This window comes from Macaca mulatta, chromosome 15, assembly GCF_049350105.2.
Source record: "Macaca mulatta isolate MMU2019108-1 chromosome 15, T2T-MMU8v2.0, whole genome shotgun sequence".
Classification (NCBI taxonomy): Eukaryota; Metazoa; Chordata; class Mammalia; order Primates; family Cercopithecidae; genus Macaca; species Macaca mulatta.
In genome coordinates, this window is record NC_133420.1 from 79,777,616 (window position 1) to 79,793,446 (window position 15,831).

Consider the following 15,831-nt stretch of genomic DNA (forward strand, 5'->3'; position numbering starts at 1 on the left):
GCAAGACAGGACACCAACGGCAAGAAAAAAAGAACGAGTAGTAATTAACTTGGTTCTGACCAAAAATAACTCGACCATTATAGGCATGTTCTTGGGGTTGGGGCAAGTCTGCCTGGTGGGAGTGACCCCAGCCGCGGGGACCTGCCGGGGGCGTGCTCTTCCCAGCACTCCGAGAGCAGGTATTCAGGGCAAAAACGCACAATGCGACCCAAGTGCGTCACGCCACAGAGATCCCAGGGGAGGAAGAGACTTGTCCCGGCAGGTTCACCGCCCCCAACTGACCCAAACAAGGAGAATGGGCTCACATAGCCCCTGGTTCTGGACGCGTGAGGGCCAAACAAGACAATAGGACCATCACACACACAACACAAAAAATGACAGGAGGAGGAAGAGGAGCCCAGCTGTCGGGAATGGGGACAGGAGAGGAGGACAGATGGAGAACTGGAAGGAGCGTGCCGAGGAGGGGGTGTGGACTGACTCAGCCCCTGGAGAGAATGCCCCCAGATACGCGCAGGAACCCACGTCCAGCTTCCAGACGCTGCGGCGCGGGGACAGCCCCCTCCCGCCGGCCAGCCTGCCTTCCCCTCTCCCGCGCCCCGCACCGTGTTGTAGAACTCGGCGATAGCAGGCACGATGGTGTAGTTGTCCTCGCACCAGTCCACCTCCGAGCTGCCAGCCTGCAACTGGTCCCACCAGTGCGGGGCGCCCATGGCCACCCTGGAGCATTGGAGCAGCTGCTCCCGCAGCCGAGAAGAGCCCAGCGCTGCTGCAGAGGCAAACCGCGGCGACAGCCCGCGGCGACAGCGGCTTTATGAAGTACCGGGCAGCCGCCGGATGTGCGCCTCCCAGCCGGCCTCCAGCGCTCCGCCCCGCCTCGCCTTGCCTAGCCTCTGGGACGTGACTCGTTCGCAGGCCCTCCCCGGCCCCGCCCCCTGGGAGGCCACGCCCACTGTGGGGCGGGACCCGCGTGGAAGGAGGGGTCCAGGGTGGGGCACCGGGAGGCGGGGTCCGGGCTCCAGACGCTTCCAGACTACCCAGCACCCGGCAGGTGGCCAGGGACTCGATGGTGCTACCCACGCCTGCCCACGCCCATCTCCTGGCTCAGACTCGCAGGCGCCCCCGGATTGAAGGAGCGCCAGAACTCTCCCTGGCAAAAAATTTAAAATAAAAAGAAACCCAGGAGGACCTGGACCTCTCTGGACTCAGGGAGAGTTTGCAGCAATTTTGCTGCGCCGGGCGTTGGACGCCAATGCTCACACCAGAGAAGTGCCCTCAGTCCCTCCGAGGCCGGACGCCACTCGCTGCAGTCACTGTGGCAGGAAGACCTTCCTGGCTGCTGGAGCAGGCTGGGTGGCCCACTCCCTGGGGGAGCACTTCTATTTAGAGTACGTTCCTGCCCTCCCTCCCCTTGGCTCCAGCGTTAGGGCTTAATCTAGCCTTCGATATGGGGACTTAGGCAAAGGGTCAAACGTCAGCCATCCCAAACCGCAGAGGATGTAGTGTGGCACCTATGACATCTCCAAGATATCGAGGTTCAAGAGGTGATAGATAACATACATATGCCAGGGGCTATCTGAAGAGTTTCCATGTATCACTCATTTAGTGTGCCCAGCGGAGACCCTGTGAGGGACTTCTATTAGCAAGTGACAGAGCTGGGAAATTCAATTCAGGCAAGATGTCCTCAGATCCAGTCATAACTAATTTCTTTTGCTTCTGTAACTGTTCTGCGGTTTCTAAATGAAAGTCAATCTGGTTCCCAGGATCCCTGGAGGAAAGCCACCCTCTGTGTGTATGTGGTGGCTCCCGTTCTCCTTCCTTGAAAGGTTGTAGGATTCTAGGTCAGGACAGGGGCAGAAGAGGCCCCGGGCAGCAGCCCATTGGTGACTGTCATTAGGACGTCTTGCTCGGACTGCAGGGTACCCTAAAGCCAGTAGCTCCCCAGGGTCTGCCCTCTCTCTGGGCCTGAGTGTCCAGCAGGACCCTGGGTGGTGCTTCAGTGTCCTATGCACCAAGTGTTTGTCTGCCCACCGGTACCCACAGAGCCATGTACAAGTCCCCAGAGATCTCCATCACTGACAGAAACTGCAAGCCCCGCCGCCTCTCCTAGTCTCTAGAAAATCCAGGTTTGCCCCCCAGGGGCCAAACCACACTCTTCCTTTCATCTTTGTCCCAACTTCTATCCCTTCCTCCTGCTTTACAGGCAATTCCACTGCCCTCGGGAGCCCAAGTAGAAGATACACTCTTACCTTCCCTTAGGGTCGATTTACTCAGACCTACAGGATACCCCGTGTGAGCTGGCCACCTAAGAAGGGCGGTTGGGGGCCGGGCGCAGTGGCTCACGCCTGTGATCCCAGTACTTTGGGAGGCTGAGACGGGCGGATCACGAGGTCAGGAGATCGAGACCATCCTGGCTAACAAGGTGAAACCCCGTCTCTACTAAAAAATACAACAAATTAGCCGGGCATAGTGGTGGGCGCCTGTAGTCCCAGCTACTTGGGAGGCTGAAGCAGGAGAATGGCGGAAACCCGGGAGATAGCGCCACTGCACTCTAGCCTGGGAGACAGAGGGAGACTCCGTGTCAAAAAAAAAAAAAAAAAAGGGCGGTTGGGGGTGGATGTTTCCCACAGCCACAGAAGAAAGATACATCAGTTAATTTCTGTGTCTCAAAATGCTACACCAACTGTTCAGCAATAGAATTTTCTATGTAGTCAGTATTTTACTTCTTCCAACAACAGTTTACTTGGAAATATATCCATATTCATCAAAATATAATAGTATTTTTTAAAAAACCATTATTTTATATGCCAGGGATTCTCAAAGTGTGGTTCCTCCCTTTCTTTTCATATTCATTCTCTTACCAGTGTACACTGGAGTTTCCCAGAGGATACATGATGTGTGATGTCATTACCTCTCTGACAGCTAATGGAACATGTGCTTGTGATTCTTTGGTATTAAAAGTCTGTTTAAATCTCTAATATGGTCACTATTGATATTACCATATAAACCACAAGTTCTCCAGTGTTCTCAATATTTTTTAAGAGTGTAAAGGAGTCCTCAGACTAAAAAGATTGAAAGTTGCTGTTAAAAAGAAAGATATTCCTGGCCGGGTGCAGTGGCTCATGCCTGTAATCCCAGCACTTTGGGAGGCCAAAGCAGGCAGATCACCTGAGGTCTGGAGTTCGGGACCAGCCTGGCGAACTTGGCAAAACCCCGTCTCTAATAAAAATACAAAAATTAGTAGGGCATAATGGTGGGTGCCTCCAGCTACACAGGAGGCTGAGGCAGAAGAATCACTTGAACCCAGGGGGCAGAGGTTGCAGTGAGCCAAGATCACGCCACTGCACTCAGCTTGGGCAACAGAGCAAGACTCCATCTCAAAAAAAAAAAGGAAATATTCCCAATTAAACTATTTGTAATACTTTTTCATTGTTTAGAATTTTTAGTGAACAAGCACAGACTTAGACCTACATTGTTATCATACATCTCTTGTGCATACATAAGAAGGAAGGTATAAGCAAAAATAAATTCATTGAAGAATTCCTGTAATTTCTTTACATTCAGAATCTCTATTATTCTTCTGAGTCATTTTTGAGCTTATAGTCATTGGAGTCTGTGTCATTCATACAGAAATGTCCTATGTGTCCTTAATTACTATGTGCTAATAATGCAGCATTTCTTAAAACTATTTCACTACTGTTTTCTTGCAAACTACTGACACCTGTTTTACAAATTTTGATGCTGGGACTCTCCTGATCTTACCTGAAGGTGTCAATGGAAGGTTTCCAGACAACAGGGAGCATGTTTCTTTTCCAGATGGTCCTTATATAATCTGTTGAGAGAAACATGGAGATTACAGTTGACAAGTCATCCCACCAGGAATAACCACCAAGTTTGTACATGTGCAGGCAGTGACACCACATCACAACCATGACCTAGCCAACCATAATCATAAAATGCCATCCATGGTAAAATGCATCAGGATTTCAGAGATTTAACAATGCAAAACAATGTGAGTTTTAGCACCAGTGAAATATTAAATTTGCTGAATGTCATTCATCCTTCTTTCCAAGTCTTGCTGAGGGAATGGTGGGAGTTTTTCATCCTCCACAGTAACTCTTATTGTCAGTGACAATTGTAGTTCAAAATCAGTCAGCCACCTTGGTTCCTTCTAATTACAACTGCACAGAGACCGTACTTGAGCCACACTGTCTCTAAAATTTTGTTTTCATAGCTCTCTCCCTTGTTAACATTTTTTTTTTTTTTTTTTTTTTTTAGGCAAGGTATCCCTCTGTTACCCAGGTTGGAGTGCAATGGTGCAATTTCAGCTCACTGCAACCTTGACCCCCACCCCCAGGACTCAAGCGATCCTCCCACCTCAGCCTCATGAGTAGCTAGGATCACAGGGGTGCACCACAATGCCCAGCTAAATTTTGTATGTTTTGTAGAGACAAGGTTTCATAATGTTGCCCAGGCTGGTCTCGAACTCCCAGGTTCAAGTGATCCCTTGAGCCTTCCAAAATGTTAGGATTATAGGAGTGAGCCACTGCATCCAGCCAACATTTTTAAAATAAATACAATATTAGTAATTTAACAAGAGGGCCTATCAGGAGGTTATAAATTTTAAAATTGATTTATATTAATTGCATGATGGCTTAGAAACTACTGCTAGTAGTTGAATACAAAATTCTGATGTCTACTGTAAACTAAGTTTGTTGAGGGAAGGATGCAGTGACAGCAAGGAACAGAACTCCTGAGTTCCAACGATTTGGCTTACAATGCTTTTGGCCTACATGACTCAGTGATACAGATCCATAAGGGAGCAGGTTTGAAGGAACAGCCCTTGCAAGGAATTCAGAATGCCAGCACCTTCTATTTTTACATAGTGTATAACAATGTTTATTTGGTATAAGTAAATATCTGATAATAAATATCCAGTTCAACTGGTTCCACAAGTGGAAATTATCAAGTCACAAAGTCTTCCCTGGGGTAAAAAATGCAGGCACCTGTGTAAATGAAGCAAGAAGTGCCTGATCAAGGATGAAATTGTATGTATCTTCCTGTTTGACTGGAGTTTTTCACTGTGGTCCTGCTTGTGGCCCATTGTTAGGCCAGTGGTTAAGGCCAGCCCAGCAGCAGCAACATCCCCTGGGAATCTTTTATAAATGCGAGTTCCAGTCCCCACCCTAGATCTATTGGATCAGAAACTCTGGATGGAGCCCAGCAACCTCTGGCTTCACAAGCCCTCAGGTGATTCTGACTCACGCTCAGGCTCATGATGAGGAAACCAGGGGCTCTGAGTCTGCCCGGGACCCCTTCAGCTCAGAGGAAAACAGAAGAAGCCAGCAAGACTGTGCTTGTTTTGCTAAAATCTGAGGCAGTTTTCAGGCTCAGACTTGTAGATGAGAGTTGTAGGAACCAAGTCCTCACTAGAGAAACACTGCTGCAGCCACTGCAGAAGGTGCTTGTGTTAACTGGGACAGGTGCCGCTCCTTTACTGACAGGCCATCAGTGGTAAATTCTGCTGTTGTCAGTAGGCCTCTATTTAGAAATGCCACTCTTGTGTGTGTGTGTGTGTTTGTTTTCGTTTTCCTTTTTATGGAGACGTGTCTTGCTATGTTGCTCAGGCTGGTCTCAAGTGATCCTCCTACCTTGGCCTCCCAAAATGCTGGGATTACAGATGTGAGCTGCCACACCCAGCCAAGATCACAAAGCTAGCAGAGGATGGTTTCCATCCATCAACCTCTGCCTTATGGGTCCAGCACGCTTCCACTGCACCACTCTGCTGTTCCCTCTCTCCTTTTTCTAATCTGCACTGGAAAACCACAATGTTAACCTCTCTCCTATCGGGGGAACCGGCCCCCAGTATTTCAACGTAGGTTCTTTCTTTTTTCCCTAAGTGTCAGCTGGTCTGAGAAATAAAGAGAACGAGTACAAAGAGTGGAATTTTACAGCTGGGCCGCTGGGGGTGACATCACATATCAGTAGGCCCGTGATGCCACCTGAGCCGCAAAACCAGCAAGTTTTATTAAGGATTTCAAAAGGGGAGGGGGTGTACAAGCAGGGAGTAGGTCACAAGGCTCATATGCTTCAAAGCGCAAAAAGGAGAACAAAGATCACACGCTTCTGAGGCCAATAAAGATCACAATGCAAAGGGCAAAGCAAAGATCACAAGGCAAAGGGCAAAATCAAAAACTCCTGATAAGGGTCTATGTTCAGCTGTGCACGTATTGTCTTGATAAACATCTTAAACAACAGAAAACAGGGTTTGAGAGCAGAGAACTGGTCTGACCTCAAATTTACCAGGGAGCGGTTTTTTCCCCACCCTAATAAGCCTGAAGGTACTGCAGGTGACCAGGGTGTATTTCAGTCCTTATCATAACTGCATCAGACAGACACTCCCAGAGCGGCCGTATACAACTCCCCCAAGGAATGCAATTCTTTTCCTAGGGTCTTAATATTCCTTGCTAGGAAAAGAATTTAGCTATATCTCTCCTACTTGCATGTCCATTTATAGGCTCTCTGTAAGAAGAAAAATGTGGCTCTTTCTGCCTGACCCCACAGGGAATCAGACTTTATGGTTGTCTTCCCTTGTTCCCTAAAATCGCTGTTATTCTGTTCATTTTCAAGGTGCACTGATTTCATATTGTTCAAACACACATTTTATAATCAATTTGTACAGTTAACACAATTATCACAGGGTCCCGAGGTGATGTACATCCTCAGCTTATGGAGATAATGGGATTAAGAGATTAAAGTAAGACAGGCATAAGAAATTATAAGAGTATTATTAGGGAAGTGATAAATGTCCATGAAATCTTCACAATTTATGTTTCTTCTGCCAAAGCTCCAGCTGGTCCCTCCGTTCAGGGTCCCTGACCTCCCACAACAGTCCCCTTTTTCTAATCTGCACTGGAAAACCAGAATGTTGGGTTTAGAATGAAACATGATAATTGCTAAAACAGAGGTACACATGTGCAAGCAGAAGGGCAGGGCCCAAGTCTGCAATGAGAGCCATGGGAGGTTTCACAGAGGAGGTAGCCTCAGAACTGAGCTTTATAAGATGAAAAGGATTTTACCAGGCAGAGCACTGGGGGGAGAAATGGAATCCTACAGAAGGAACAGCCCATACAAATGGATAGAGGTCTGAGAAAGCATACACGTTCAGGAAACTTCAGAAGCACAACCTGACCTAGAAAACCAATAAATGATATGAAGAGTAAGTCTTTTTGTTTTGTTTTGTTTTTGAGATGGATTCTCACTGTCACCCAGGCTGGAGTCAAGTGGCACTATCTTGCCTCACTGCAACCTCCACCTCCTAGGTTCAAGTGATCCTCCCCCTCAGCCTCCCAGGTAGCTGGGATTACAGGTGCACACCACCACACCCAGCTAATTTTTGTACTTTTAGTAGAGATGAGGTTCCACCATGTTGGCCAGGCTAGTCTCAAACTCCCGACCTAAAATGATCTGCCTGCCTCAGCCTCCCAAAGTTCTGAGATTACATCTGTGAGCCACCACACCTGGCCAAGAGTAAGTCTTTAAGAAAGAAAATCCTGATGGCAGAAAAATAAATTAGATTTCCAAAACTACTGGTAAGGTCTTTCAGTAAACCAGGTAAAGGATGATATGGGCATGACTAAGGCAATCATTCATTCCTTTACATGCTGCACTATGCCAGACACTTTTCTAGGTGCCAAGGGTTAAACAGTAAGCAAAACAGACACCGTCTCTGCCCTCACAGAGCTTTCGGTCTAGGGGCTGTCAGAAATTAAATAAGTTCATAAATAATTACAGTTGTCTCACAAGTGTCACGAAGGAGAAGTATAAATTCCACAACAGCTAATAGCAGTAGATGTGGCCTAGTCTCAGGGCATCAGAGAAGGCTTCCATGAGGAAGCTGAGAGAAGTGAAGTTTAAGGCAGGGGTAAACAGAATCAAAATAAAAGATGCAATTGAAATACAAAATGGCAATTGTGATAGATTATACTATTGATTCCAAATATTTGAACATACTTTCTCAGTCCATGAATATGAGACTTGGCTTTGTCATTTGCTATGATCATTGTATTGGTCCATTTTCATGCTGCTGATAAAGACATACCTGAGACTGGGCAATTTACAAAAGAAAAAGGTTTATTGGACCCACAGTTCCACATGGCTGGTGAGGCCTCACAATCATGACAGAAGGCAAGGAGCAGCAAGTCATGTCTTACGTGGATGGCAGCAGGCAAAAAAGGGAGCTTGTGCAGGAAAACTCCAACTTATAATAACCATCAGATCTCATGAGACTTACTATCACAACAGCAGCATGGAAAAGACCTGTCCTGATGATTCAATTACCTCCCACTAGGTCCCTCCCACAACACATGGGAATTCAAGATGAGATTAGGGTGAGGAGACAGCCAAACCATATCAGCCATGGAACTGATTTACACAATGACTGAACTTTGAAAGCTATTCCTAGTTTTACCATTCCTTTTTGTTCCCTCTGCTGTATCCCAAATTGGAGCTTCTCTTCAGCCTAGATCCTGGAATGAAAAAGACCAGAGCTTCAGTCAACCTACAGCCAACATATAACTTGAAGAAAAAATAAAACAGTGTTGTTGGCCAGGTGTGGTGGCTCACGCCTATAATCCCAGCACTTTGGGAGGCCAAGGTGGGCGGATCACAAGGTCAGGAGATCGAGACCATCCTGGCTAACACGGTGAAAACCCGTCTCTACTAAAAATAGAAAAAATTAGCCAGGCATGGTGGCGGGCACCTGTAGTCTCAGCTACTCTGGAGTCTGAAGCAGGAGAATGTCGTGAACCCGGGAGGCAGAGCTTGCAGTGAGCCAAGATCGCGTCACTGTACTCCAGCCTGGGTGACAGAGTGAGACTCCATCTCAAACAAACAAACAAACAAACAAACTTTGCGTTGCAAACCACTGAGATTTGGACGGATGTTCTCTTACCCCAGCATAACATAATGAGGGCTGACAAATACAGGAGAATTAATAAAACTAAACTACTGATTAGAGATCAGACATGAAACAGTGGAAAAAATAGAAGACAGCTTCAAATAGTCTAGGCTGAGTGATCAGAAAATAAGTTACTAATCCAAAATGGAAAATAGAAGGGAAAGCAGTGATTCAGGTTTTGACTTGTTGAATTAAAGGCGCAGGCTAGTGAGAATTAGTATTAGCAACAAGAATATCTGGGAAGAGATATTCTCTTGGCAACTGAAAAGGCAAGTTAAGATACCATAGACAGGTCACGATTAGAGAGATTTGTTAATCAGGAGGACAGATGAGATACTTGAAAGCCATAGCAGACAAAGAGAATGGAGGTCTGGGGCGAGTATGTGGGACGTATCTCCTTGGACACACTTACATTTACAGAGGCCTGAGTTATGAGGAGACACAGGTCCTGGCTGACGAGGAGCAGGAGCAGTCAGAGAGACCTAGAAAGGACCAGGTGGGCAGGGCTGATAAATAAGGGGTGCAATGCCACCCATAGGCTTGCCAAAAAAAAAAAATCCACAAACAAACCAACCTAAACCAGATCAACACACTAGGTCTCAGAGCCATTTTACAGGGACAGAATCAGGTGGAGATTTTTTTTTTTTTTTTTTTTTGTTTTGAGACGGATTCTTGTTCTGTCGCCCAGGCTGGAGTGCAATGGCACGATCTTGGCTCACTGCAACCTCCGTGCCCCAGGTTCAAGGGATTCTCCTGCCTCAGCTTCCTGAGTAGCTGGGACTACAGGCATGCACCACACTCAACTAATTTTTGTATTTTTAGTAGAGACGGGGTTTCACCATGTTGGCCAGGCTGGTCTCAAACTCCTGAACTCAAATGAACCCGCCTCAGCCTCCCAAAGTGCTGGAATTACAGGCGTGAGCCACCGCGCCCAGTCAGAGATCTTGTTGAATCTTAAAAATGCAGATTCTGATTCAATAGGTCTTGAGTGGGGTCCAAGATTATGCTTTTCTAACAAACTCCCAGGTGATGCAGATGCTGCTGATCCATGGACCACATTTCAGTAGCAAGACTATAGAGAACAGAAGAAATGACAACATGCAGATACAATTGATAAAAATCCAGATTATGAGAAACTGTGACAGCCCAATTTCTTAAACAAAACAAAAGATGGAGAGAAAACCTATAGATTAAGAGACTTGAGAGACAAAACAACCAATTGCAATGTGTAGACCTTATGTAGATCCTAAATCAGTTTGTGAAAACATACTTCTTAGGACAGTGGTGGGAATGTGATATCTGATATTAGAGAATTATTGATTGGGGTGATGTGATCACAGTTTGATGGTTCTGTTTTTTAAAGTGACATTTCAAAGGGCTACACACTGTAGGATGTTCTGTTTTTAACGACATTTTGAAAAATATAAAACTATAGGAACAGAAAACAGATGTGTAGTTGCATGGAGGTTGGGCGGAATTCATTGCAAAGGGATATAGGGGAATTTGGGGAGGGGACAGAACTGTTCTATATCCTGATTGTGATGGTTTTATGACCGAATAAGCTTATAAAACCTCAAAATTAGCCTAAAAAGGGCAACTTGCAACATGTAAATTATACCTCAATAATAAACTTGAGCAAAGCCAAAAAGACACAAAAAAGGAAGGTTGTTGTTTAGAGACACATACTGAAATATTTACCCATAAAGTATATGATCTAGGATTTGCTTTGAAATAAAGGAGGAGAGTGTCACTATGGGGGTGTAGACGGAGCAACATTGGCCTCAAATGGATAATTGTGAAAAATGGGTGGTAAACACATTAAACTAATCTCTCTACCTGTACCTGTTTTAAAATTTTCATAATAAAAGAGTTTTATTTTGGCCGGGCATTGGGCTCACGCCTGTAATCCCAACACTTTGGGAGGCCGAGGCGGGCAGATCACCTGAGGTTGGAAGTTTGAGACCAGCCTGACCAACAGGGAGAAACCCGTTTCTACTAAAAATACAAAAATTAGCTGGGTGTGGGGGCACAAGACTGTAATCCCAGCTACTCGGGAGGCTGAGGCAGGAGAATCACTTGAACCCGGGAGGCGGAGGTTGCAGTGGGCCAAGATTGCACCACTGCACTCTAGCCTGGGCAAGAAGAGCAAAATTGTATCTCAAAAAAAAAAAAAAAAAAAAAAAGAGAGAGAGAGAGATTTTTTTTTTTTTTTTAAACCAAAGAGGCAAAGGGCTTCATGTGGCTTCACAAGCACCACAAGCACCAACATAGCCGAGAACTGCAAGAACACAAGTTGGTGAGGGAGGGTGAGGGCTCACACCTGTAATCCAAGCACTTTGGGAGGCTGAGGTGGGTGGATCACTTGACATCAGGAGTTCAAGACCAGCCTGGCCAACATAGTGAAATCCCGTCTCTACTAAAAATACAAAAATTAGCCACACGTGGTGGCATGCACCTGGAATCCCAGCGACTCAGGAGGCTGAGGCAGGAGAATGCTTGAACCTGCGAGGCAGAGGTTGCAGTGAGCCGAGATCACACCACTGCACTTCAGCCTGGGCAACAGAGCAAGACTCTGTCTCAAAAAAATAAAGCAGTTCTGGTCCAGCCTGTGGTTATTACCTTTCCTCTTCATTCCAGAGAGCATAGGACTGGCAATGGGAGGCTACACCTGTGAAGGAGCAAATCGCAAACAGCCTCTCCAAGAGGGCCCCCACCCTCTCTCTTCATGAGACGGTCCTTGTACCCAGTGAAACTTTGGTAAATAAGCTGATTATCAGCTGTCTGGGTGGGGTCCAGGTGATACTGTGGCCACAGACTCTCTGGAACCAGGAAGATAGAAAGGTAGATACTGGTCAGTGTTATGCTCTACAATCCAAGGGGCCTCTTGGGGCCGGGCTGTGAGGGAGTGGGCAGTGGCACATCAGAGACTACCTGTCACACCTGCTGGAAGGGCTGCATCACAATGGCCTGTAGATTTCATCCTTCCCTCACTCTGCCTGTGTTCAGCCTTTCAAAAACCAAAAACACACTCTGGGAAAATGGAGGTGGTGTCAAAGAAGGAAATGAAGAGGGAGGAGGCCAGATTGGGGTAAAGCGTGATATGGGGCAGATGACATTTACATGACAGAAAAAAAAAAAGGTACAGAGATTGGGCAGGAACTTGAAGACAGGTTATGGGATGCTCCTTTCGTTAAGAGAATCTTGAGCAAATGTAAGCCTAAAGAAAAGGAGCTTGAGTAGAAATATTCAAAATGCAAAAAGAAAAAAGGGTAATTTATTGCAGTATAATCTAGTGTTAAAATATATATATATATATATATATATATATATAAAAGGGTAATTAATTAAACTAAATCCTGAAGAAGATGAGAAGAGATAGAATTAAAAATTCAAGATCTTTCCATTTGCCTGAAGACAAGGGATGGCATGGAGTAGCCAAGTATTGTTGTGTCTCTCCTGGCATCCCTTCTTTTTCCAAGACCTTCTGCTCCCTCTTATTCAATGAAGACTGCCCACCTTCCACCTCCCACCTTCCCCCAACCCCCAACTCCATGCAGATGGCTACCATAAGAACAACCATGGTATACACTGTGACCTGACTCTGTGGCTAACATTCATTGGTCCAGGAGTGAGTGGTGATCTAAGCTGGCTAATCAGAATGCATTTGTGGGAATTTCAAATCAGAATTGAGCTCTTCCAGTTCCACATGGTTGACTGACAAAATGGAGATATAAACCTGGGCACTATTGGTGGCCTGTTCCACCAGATGGCTGGGCAAGCAGAAATAGTTAACAGTAGAGAGAATAATGATGCTGCCCCAAATAAGGCTGTATAGAAAGAGCTAGTAAGGAGTCCCTGGCTCCAGCTATATGCCCAGGATCCAGCCACAAACAGTTTCCCAAGATACCCCAGAAACTTTATAGTAAAGTCACATTTTTGTTTAAGCTAGTTGGAGTTGGGTTTATGCCACTTAAAATCAAATGTCCTAACAGAACCCTATGCTAAGAAAGAGGGGAATGTACAGAGTAGATATGAATACCTTGACACGTTTTGAGGATGAGAGAAGATAAAGCAGTTCATATTTCTGAAAGAAGTGGGAGAAAACATTGTCTACTGAAAAGGAGGGGGTAAAGTATGTCAGGGCCTTAAAGGCAGTGGAAAAGATTAGGACCAGTGAGCTCACCCTTTATTCTCTAATCATAACAGATAAAGGTAAGGATCTGAAATGTAGTATATTCAGTAGGAGGCAGTCATTGCCAGGAAAGTTGCAGACCAGCCACCAAGAAGCCATGAAAAAGATCTTTAATCTTTCTCATTAACAATGCAGTGGCCGGGCACGGTGGCTCACGCCTGTAATCTCAGCACTTTGGGAGGCCAACGTGGGCAGATCATGAGGTCAGGAGATGGAGACCATCCTGGCTAACACAGTAAAACTCCACCTCTACTAAAAATAGAAAAAATTAGCCAGGCATGGTGGCGGGCACCTGTAGTCCCAGCTACTCGGGAGGCTGAGGCAGGAGAATGGTGTGAACCCAGGAGGTGGAGCTTGCAGTGAGCCGAGACTGCGCCACTGCACTCCAGCCTGGGCAACAGAGTGAGACTCTGTCTCCAAAAAAAAAAAAAAAAAAAAAGCAGCTTGGGAAACAAATGATACAGTAGTTAGGAGACACTTGACCCTCCTCTGAAGTGAAAAAATTCAGAGAAATTTCACCCTAGAAATATTTGATGGTTCTCAAAATGAACATACCACAAGCACTTAGATCTGTCATCACATACAAAAAGTTAGTGTATTTTAGGACAAGCATTTCAAATGAACCTTTCACAGGATTAGTGACATTCTTAGAAAATAATATGTGTAGCCAGATGCAGTGGCTCACGCCTGTAATCCTAGCACTTTGGGAGGCCGAGGCGGGCGGATTACCTGAGGTCAAGAGTTCGAGACCAGCCTGGCCAACGTGATGAAACCCTGTCTCTACTAAAAATACAAAAATTAGCTGGGCATAGTGGTGTGTGCCTGTAATCCCAGCTACTAAGGAGGCTGAAGCAGGAAAATCACTTGAACCCAGGAGATGGAGGTTGCAGTGAGCTGAGATTGTGCCATTGCACTCCAGCCTGGGTGACAAAAGCAAGATTCCATAAGAAAGAAAGAAAAAGAAAGAAAAAGAAGGAAGGAAGGAAGGAAGGAAGGAAGGAAGGAGGGAGGGAGGGAGGGAGGGAGGGAGGGAGGGAGGGAGGGAAGGAAGGGAGAAAGAGGGAGGGAGCGAGGGAGTCTAAATAATACGTCATCTCCTTGCATACTTCAACTAACTACAAATGAATCATGAATTTTTAGTGTCCACCTTTCCAGCCAGTCAATGAGGAACAGGAAGAGGATGGGGCCCCAGTATCTCTGAGCCACACAGCTCCCCCTGCCATCTTGGTGGTGCTCCTGGGTTCTGTGTGGTTTCCTACCAGAAGATGAACTCAACCAGATTAAATCCCACACTCAACTTCCACCTGTGGACCGGCTGAAACTCCAGGGCCAATTGTTGCCAGAATTGTTATCTGTGCTTGTCAGGCCCAGAAGGGTCTTCCTCCAGCCTCTAGGTAGATATGGCCTTAGTTCTCCTAAGGGAATCAGTCCATTTGCATGATCCGGGTGTCTATAATGTTGTCATTTTGAAAATGCTGTATTAAGGGAATCACATGGAACGTAATCTTGCAAATGTTTTTTTTTTTTTTTTTCACTAAGCATAATTCTATGGATATTTATTCAGGTCACTGCATATATCAATAGCTCTTGCTGTGTATTGCTAAGTAGTATTCCACGGTATGGATATACCAATTTGTTTAACCATCATCACCCATTAAAGGACATCTGGGTTTTTTTTCCTTTTCTCACATTTTGCTATTACAGATAGGAGCTGATATCAACATTCATTATAGGTTTTGGTGTAAATACAAGTCATCATTTCCCTAAGGTAAATGTCCAGGTATGAAATTGCTGGGTCTTATGGTAATTCCATGTTTATTGTTTTAGGATACTGACAAACTGTTTTCCAGAGTGAGAATCCTATTTTACATTCCCACCAGCAACATATCATTTCCTAGTTTATCCACATCCCCACATTTGGTGTTGTCACTGTTTTTTATCTCAGCCATTCTGATAGTTGTGTAATAATATCTCATTATGGTTTTAATATACATTTCCCCAATAGCTAATGATGTTGAATATCTTTGCATATGCTTAGTAGCCTTCTGCATAACTCCTTCAGTGAAAATCTCTGCATATCTTTTGCTCATGTTCTAATTGGATTGCTTGTTTTATTTTGGCTTCATTTATTCCTTCTGTAGCACTTTCTTTATTTACATATGAGTTTCTGACCTATATAATTTTCCTTCTCTCTGAAGAACTTCTTTGAACATCTCTTGCAAGGCAGGTATACTCCATTTTTTAACGCATAGGAAATTTTCATTACTCCTTCACTTTTTTTTTTTTTTTTTTTTTTTTTTTTTTGAGACGGAGTCTTGCTCTGTCACCCAGGCTGGAGTGCAGTGGCACAATCTTGGTTCACTGCAAGCTCTGCCTCCCAGGTTCACACCATTCTCCTGCCTCAGCCTCCCGAGTAGCTGGGACTACAGGCACCCGCCACCATGCCCGACCAATTTTTTGTATTTTTGTTTTTTAGTAGAGACGGGGTTTCACCTTGTTAGCCAGGATGGTCTCGATCTCCTGACCTCGTGATCCACCCACCTCAGCCTCCCAAAGTGCTGGGATTACGTGGGATTACAGGTGTGAGCTACTGCACCGGCTTTTTTTTTTTTTTTTTTTTTGAGACAGGGTCTCACTCTGCCACCCAGGCTGGAGTGCAATGGTGAGATCTCAGCTCACTGCA

The 15,831-nt window shown here is 45.5% G+C and overlaps 1 protein-coding gene and 1 long non-coding RNA gene across 4 annotated transcripts in view; both read right to left on the reverse strand.

Moving 5' to 3' along the window:
* Positions 1 to 3,827, reverse strand: part of ACER2 (alkaline ceramidase 2) — a 46,152-nt gene extending 42,325 nt beyond the window's left edge. For 2 of the 3 annotated variants that reach the window (XM_028835132.2, XM_015117626.3), the window contains exon 1: positions 603 to 786. In XM_028835132.2, coding sequence (XP_028690965.1) covers positions 603 to 710 — 108 coding nt within the window. In that variant the 5' untranslated portion in view covers positions 711 to 786. Of the gene's footprint in view, positions 1 to 602; positions 787 to 3,759 lie in introns of those variants that run through there. The other variant, XM_028835133.2, reaches the window with a different exon arrangement.
* A 2,111-nt stretch (positions 3,828 to 5,938) lies between these two features.
* On the reverse strand, positions 5,939 to 9,495 carry LOC144334692 (uncharacterized). The gene is made up of 2 exons (XR_013404822.1): positions 9,369 to 9,495; positions 5,939 to 8,525 (listed from the first exon to the last, which is right to left on the reverse strand). It is a non-coding gene; the product is annotated as an uncharacterized LOC144334692 (long non-coding RNA).
* Positions 9,496 to 15,831: the final 6,336 nt, after the last annotated feature.